Genomic DNA, 6,882 nt, shown 5'->3' with positions numbered 1-6,882 from the left:
TGTGCGAGGTGGACAGGAGCATCCCATATGAAGAGTTCAAGTGAGACCAAGGGGAGGGGTGTTGTGTGTGCTTGGTTTGCTTGCACGCTTGCGTGTGTGTCTGTGCTCGCGAGCAGGCGTGCATGTAATTCTGTGAACTCACGGGCACATGTGTGCGCTGGCGGCCACACACACACACACTCACATGACCATGGAAAAGAGGGGATCTAGTTGAGCTTGGTTGTGCGTGCCATTCAAGGCATGCGGCTGCGCGGCTCGTTGTCACAAGGCTGGTTGATCGCCTCGTCCGACCATCCCACTCCCAGGCGCGGGGTCTGCTTCGTCGAGAGCGCCGCGGCTGGCGGCGTCGGCGACAGTGCCGCGCCGTCCCTTGCCTGCTCGATGCCTCGCAAAGCGCCGCCAGGCTCCCGGTCCGCCCCGCCGACTGGCGGCCCTGTCGGCATGGTCCGCCACGGCCCCGCCGCCGCTGGCCGCGGCCGCGGCGGCGTTGGAGGCGCGGGGGGCGGCGCCGGCGCGTCGCCCGCGCCGCTGTATGACCCGACCCACCCTGATGCGGTGCTGCTCAACGGCGAGCAGTGGGCGGGCGGCGAGGGGCGGCTGCGCAGCGGGCGGGCGGTGGTGCCCGTGGTGGTGGACCCCTACCTATCGGTGAGGAAATGAAGATGAGGAGGGATTAAAACGCTCAACCACCGCATTGCACTGCGCAAAACCAACCGCAATGGTGCAGGTTGCATGCACTGCAGCACACTGCACGCCCCTGAACTGCAGTGCCCTGCGCGCGTGACTGAGGTCTGAGGCCACACCCGGGTGACTGAGGGTCTTTGCAGCCTGTGGGGCACCAAAGGGCTTAATGCGGCGCGCCGATCCCTGTGGCATTATCAAGCCAGCTGCGGGTTGCAGTTGTCTGAGTGCTGCAGGGTTTGGGCGCTTGCTAGCGGTGCTGTCTTGTGAGCCGACCCCTCGTTCGCGCGCCCTGCCTCGCCGACCCCCACCGCCGCCGCAGCGGCACCTGCGGCCCCACCAGCGTGAGTGCTTGTAAGGCTTGGGTGGGCTGGCGGCATGAAGGGCATTGTGCTTATTCGTCATGCGAACTGTCTGTGCTGCCTGCCGAAAGCTTCTGCTGAAGCATACCAACAGCAGCACCCCCCCCCAACCCTACAGGCGAGGGCGTCCGCTGGTAAGGCTTGCGGTGGCACGCAGTGTGCTGCTTTTTCAATTATTCACATGCGCGCCGTTGTGTTCCCTCTGCCCATGAGACCAAAGGACATCTTCTCCTCCACTGCGGTTGTATGCTCCTTATCCATTCTGCCCCACACACCCACGGGCATCAAATGTCATGTCTGCATTCCACCTCTGTCTGGCCCAACCTCCGTCCCTCGGCTACCAAATTGTTAAACCACCATCTGCCGCCGTCTGTAACCATGATCCCCACCATCACCCCTGCATGCGCCCCCGCCCGCCACCCCCACAGGATGTACGAGGTCGTCATGGGGCTGAGGGCACCCGACAGATCTGGAGGCATCCTGGCTGACGAGATGGTGGGTGCAGAGTCAGGCCACCACCGCCGCGCAGTCAGAGGCGGGTGAAGGGCGATGATGCAGCAGTAGAGGCGCCCCAGGCCAGGGGGAGGTGTGGGCAGCGCACGCCTCGTCGGCTGCGAGCCTCATCAATGCCCTGCTTGCCACCGAGCGGCAGCCTGCTCTGTTCCAACAGCTCCTCCCGGGCCCTCTGGTAATTCCCCCCACCAGGGCCTGGGCAAGACCCTCCAGACACTGGCGCTGATCTGGACGCTCATGAGGCAGGGGCCAGAGGTGATGCCTGGCGGCAACGCTCGGGTTTGAAGGGTCCGGCAGCCGAAAATTGCGTCTGCCTTGGTGCCGTGCGGCGCTTGAAAAGCGGCATTGCCTGCGATGGAGGATCCTATTTCCAGCAACCGAAGCAGTTGGCCCTGTTGCACCGTTTGCATCCAGTCGCCGCCCCTGACTCGCCCCCCCTCCCCGGGTGCAGGGCGTGCCTGTTGTGCGCAAGACGGTGGTTGTGGCCCCGGCCACACTGGTGAACAACTGGGGGGCTGAGATCAAGAAGTGGATGGGGGTCGAGCGCATGAGGGCCATGGCGCTCAGCAGTCAGGTGGGGCAAAGGAGAGGGTGAGGTTGTGTGTGTGTGTGTGTGTGTGTGTGCAGGGGGGATGTGCGGGTGTGCAGGTGATAGTGAGTGGGTCATGACCAGTCAGTCAATGAGCCACCTGCTGATTATCAAAAGACATGTGTGATTTATGTGTGCAGGAGAGCTGTTCATGGGCTCACCAACTGCCCACTTTCCACGCCGCAGGGGGCAGCTGCGGAGCAGCAGGTGAAGGACTTCCGCCTTGGCAGGTGTGTGACTGACTGGCTCCCACCCCCGGCCGCACGACTCTGCACTGGAGAGCTTGTCCGGAAACACGCCGCCAGTTTCTACTGACCCGCTTCCTGGCTACTACTAGCGCCACACCTCTTTCATGCACGATGGACGGGTGCCAATCAAGAACACCGACCAACCCCTGCTGCACACCAGTCAGACCCACCCGCCCTCTTGTTTTCCTGTCCTCATGCACCGACAACCTTGTGCCCATTACTGCAAACCCTATCTCATGTCCTGAACTGGATCCCCACAGCGTGTGGAGCGTGCTGCTGGCCAGCTACGAGAGCATGCGGCGCTTCGGCGGGGAACTGGCGGGGTGCTGCGACCTGCTGATCTGCGACGAGGGCCACAGGCGCGTTTTTTTTGGGAGGGGGTGGCGCTTGGGGATGGGCTACGGATTATGGTGGGAGACGGATCACGCGCGTGCGTTACGCACGCCTCCGTGCAGGTTCGTCAACTAAGGTGAGGTGGAGTGGGTGCATGCAAACATTAGGCTCTTAACGTAGCGGCGAGCTGCTTTTCAGGCGTGCGGCGGGGATGCATGATCAGTTTTGCGACGCTGGCCCCTTCATCCTCCGCAGGCTCAAGTCAGCGGGCGGCAACAAGACCATCGCGGGGCTGCAGGCGCTCAACTGCGCGCGGCGCATGGTGCTGACTGGGACACCGGTGCAGAACAACCTGGAGGTGGGGAGTGGGTCAAAGCTGGGATGCGGCGGGGCCTCTTCAACACAGGGTGTGTCAAGATTTCCTTTGGCCTGCTAACCAACTGTCTTGCGGGGCTGGTGCTGAGCCCAACGCAGTGCGGTTTGTTATTGCAGCCAGGGTTTGCACGTCTAGGACCTTACGGGCTGGCCCCATGCCTTACCCTTGCCACCGCTCGCTTGCGTGCATGCATACCACCACGAGCTCACCACACAAACGATGCGGTCGCAGGAGTTCTACGCATTGCTGTCTTTTGCAACACCAGGCGTGCTGGGGCCCATGGCCACCTTTAAGCGCGTTTACGCAGGTGGAGGTGGAGAGGGGGAGGGGGATGGGGCTAAGAAGGGGAATACCGCTTTGACCGCCAGCATGACAGACGTGTCTGCAGCTGTGCTCACAAGTGACCGGGCGGCAAGTTCGCGCATGCTTGGTGATGCCCTCCCCTGTAGCAATACTAGACGTCATCATACACACACCACTGCCGCAACCACGACCACCACTACCACGACCACCGCCGTCACCACCACCACCGCTATGCGCGTGGTACCCAGACCCGATATCGCGGTCTCGTGACAAGGACGCCTCCCAGGCGGACAGAGAGCTGGGGGCGGCGCGTGCGGCGTGAGTGCCGCGTTCGTCGGATGCATGCACGTGCGACGATGCGTTCGCTCTTGCTCTGGGGCGGCTCGGGACATTGTTTGGCATCATTGTCAATGCACAAACCCGCGCCTTCCCCGCCAACCTAACCGTTACGGCTGGGCTTGGTCTGACATTTTGTCATCGCCTGGGGTTGGTCTGACATCTTGTCATCACCAACCCTGGCTCTACTCCTCCCGCTTAGCTAGCTGTTTGCTCCATCACTTGCACACCCGCCTTCATCCCGCTCCTCTCCTGCCTTGTTGCGCATCACAGCGAGCTGCAGCAGCAGGCGGGGGGCTACGTTCTGCGCCGCACGCAGGACGTCCTCACTCGCCACCTGCCGCCGCTGCAGACCTTCACGGTCTTTGTGCGCCCCTCGGAGCTGCAGGTCGGAGGGGCCGCGTGCTGCACAACAAGATGCCGGTGCTCTGATGCCCAACACCCCATTCAGCATCTAAACAGCATTCAATAAGATGATCTGTGAGTGGCCTCCCTGCTGCGTCTGGCGTCCGCGCGGGTCGAGCCGTGACATCAAGCCCCCACCCCACCCCGTCAGGTCGCTGTGTACCGGGCTGTGCTCAAGAGCCCTGCCATGACTCAGCTGCTGTACGGCAGCGGCGCTGGCGCCGACGGCGAGGGTGTGCTGCCGGCCATCACCGTCCTCAGGAAGGTGGGCTGCTTGTGGTGTGTTGCGTGTGTGTGTGTGTATGTGTGTGTGTGCGTGTGTGTGTATGTGTGTGCGCATGTGTGTTTGTGTGTGTGTATGTGTGTTTTGGGTGCGTTTACGCCACACGAGGCATTTAAATTTGTGTGAGCACTTTAGTACTTGACAGCACTGTACAATTACACACGCGTCACCTGCGTCCAATAGTCCCGGTAACAGCATGTCACGCCTCCGCTCATTGCCCGACCTCCATGCAGCTCTGCAACCACCCTCGCCTGCTACTGGCGCCCGCTGGCGGCGGCAATGCCAGCGGGGCCAGCAGCGGCACCGCCGCGGCCGCCACAGCCGCCCTGCAGCAGGCGCTCGGCGCCGCCGAGGCGCCGGCGCAGCCTATGGGCCAGCAGCAGCAGCAGCCGGCAGCGGAGGCTGCGGCCCCCCAGCAGCACGCGGCGCTGGACGCGGTGGGGGCGTCCGGCAAGCTGCGGTGCCTTGAGGCCCTGCTGGCGCGGGTGCTGGGCGCCGGCTGCCGCGCGGTGGTGGTGTCCACCAGCACCGCCACCCTGGACATGGTGGACGCCATGCTATGCAGGCCACAGGGGTGGGCGGCGCGAGACCGGGGCAGCCATGTTGCTGGGCTGGGGGCTCGCAGACAAGGCTGCTCTTGGTGGCTGATTGGTTGCTGTATCTTGGGGCAGCAACTAGGTGTCCGGACCGCCAGGCTCGGCCCTTCCAGGTCGGCCCGCTCTTGCCGATGCCGCGCCTGCTGTGCCATCCTGGAGTTCCCCGCCCCAAGCCCCAGCCTCGGCCGCGCTGGGCCAACCCCAGGCCGCCCTCGTCGCGCGACACGACCGCCCTCGCCTCCACGCCCGCACGCAGCTGGGCGACAGCGCGCATCGACGGGGGCACCGGCGTTGACGAGCGCCAGTCCGTGGTTGACGGGTTTAACCAGCGCGGGGTGGGGCGCGTCTTCCTGCTGTCCACGCGCGCGGGTGAGGGCAGAGTGGGGGTGAGGGTTGTGCGCGCTCGCACGCGGTGTGCCTGTGTGCCTGTTCTCCTGTGCGTGTGTGATTCTTATTATTGTCTGCGTATGTGTGTATGTTTGTGTGTGTTGCAATGGGAGTGCGTTTGCCGCACCTGTCAGACAGCCCTCACCAACCCTTCCAACTCAGCAAGTCGCTGCAGTCATGGGCAGCGGCGCACGCAAGAACGCGCAGCGCCATCCGGGACGTGCAGCGCCGCAGACGCTGCCGTTGGCATCTCCCCCCCGCCGCTTGCCCGCCCCCCTCTGCACTGGCCCCGCTGTGCAGGCGGTGCCGGGCTCAACCTGGTGGGGGCCAACCACCTCGTGCTGTTCGACAGGTGGGGGGCGGGGCGTGGGGGCGTGTGAGGCGTGTGTGTGTGTGTTCGGGGGGAGGAGGGCGTGTGTGTCTTTATGTGTTGGTTTGTGTGGGAGTATGCTGGGAGGGTGGCAGGCTGTGAGGGAGCAGCCGCGCGGGATGCGCGCAAGCGTCAAAGCAAGGACTGGGGCTCACGTGCTGCGCCTTTTGTGAGCGGCCACCCCCACCCTGTAGCGCCCCTGCCTCCATCATCCCCCTGCTCCTGCCCTTCTCGCTGCCCGTCGTCCTCCTTCTTGCACGGCTCCATCTTCATGGCCACCACTAGTGACTGGAATCCGGTGAGAGCGGCGCAGCGGCGGTCATGATTTGGTGCCAACCTAGGGTCTGGAGCTCAGGAGCGCCAGCGGACGGGCTTGGAGGGGGCAGCAGGCCAACATAGCATGGCCAGGCTCCCAAACCGTCAAGTGGCAGGGAGAGTGGGCAGCGTGGCAGCCAGGGAACGAAGCCCCGCTGCTTCACATCGCGCATGTTTTTGCCAAGTGCAGTGGCGCGCCCGCCCTTCCCCCCTTACCAAAGGCCATGGACCGGCAGGCGATGGCGCGCATCTGGCGTGACGGGCAGCGCCTGCCGTGCTTTGTGTACCGCCTACTCACGACGGGCACTATCGAGGAGAAGGTGGGGGCCTGGGTGGTGTGCTTTTGGGGGGCAGGGGCGGCAGCCTCGGCCCAAAGATGGGTGCAGGGGAAGCTGCGACATGGGCGCCCTCACAGGGTTTGCAGTCGCCCTGTGCGCTGTGGGAAAGGGGCAAACAGCCCTCCCTGCAGACACCTATGCCCTTTCCACAGGTCTACAAACCTTGTTGACACCGCGTTCGCATCCCATTGCCCGTCCCTCACTCTCAATGACCACCGCCCCTCAACCCACCCCTCGCTCCCCTCCACCCCCGCCCGTACCCCCTCCTGCCTTCAGATCTACCAGCGCCAGATCATGAAGTCTGACCTGGCGCTGGTGACCATGGAGGAGGGCGGGTCAAGGGGGGGCGGCGGCAAGGGCCTGAGCCAGGCGGAGCTCAAGCAGCTCTTCAGGCTGCAGGTGAGGGGGCGTGACGGTGGGTGATGAGATGGCGAGGGAGAGGGGGAG

The 6,882-nt window shown here is 64.2% G+C and overlaps 1 protein-coding gene across 1 annotated transcript; it reads left to right on the top strand.

The window, feature by feature from the left end:
• Positions 1 to 441: 441 nt before the first annotated feature.
• MNEG_5964 (DNA repair and recombination protein RAD54B) lies at positions 442 to 6,858 on the top strand (the record flags this gene model as incomplete). Its single annotated transcript, XM_014045560.1, has 19 exons — positions 442 to 648; positions 1,004 to 1,025; positions 1,162 to 1,177; positions 1,472 to 1,538; positions 1,749 to 1,811; positions 2,008 to 2,130; positions 2,332 to 2,375; positions 2,654 to 2,803; positions 2,982 to 3,084; positions 3,334 to 3,409; positions 3,654 to 3,723; positions 4,015 to 4,129; positions 4,298 to 4,411; positions 4,663 to 5,003; positions 5,231 to 5,394; positions 5,713 to 5,764; positions 5,977 to 6,025; positions 6,319 to 6,417; positions 6,712 to 6,858. The coding sequence occupies 19 exons, from the start codon at positions 442 to 444 to the stop codon at positions 6,856 to 6,858; spliced, it is 2,022 nt and encodes a 673-aa protein (XP_013901014.1).
• Positions 6,859 to 6,882: the final 24 nt, after the last annotated feature.

This window comes from Monoraphidium neglectum, assembly GCF_000611645.1.
Source record: "Monoraphidium neglectum strain SAG 48.87 unplaced genomic scaffold scaffold00928, whole genome shotgun sequence".
NCBI lineage: Eukaryota > Viridiplantae > Chlorophyta > Chlorophyceae > Sphaeropleales > Selenastraceae > Monoraphidium > Monoraphidium neglectum.
The sequence above is the reverse complement of the archived record's forward strand: the minus strand, read 5'-3'. Positions and strand labels throughout refer to the sequence as shown.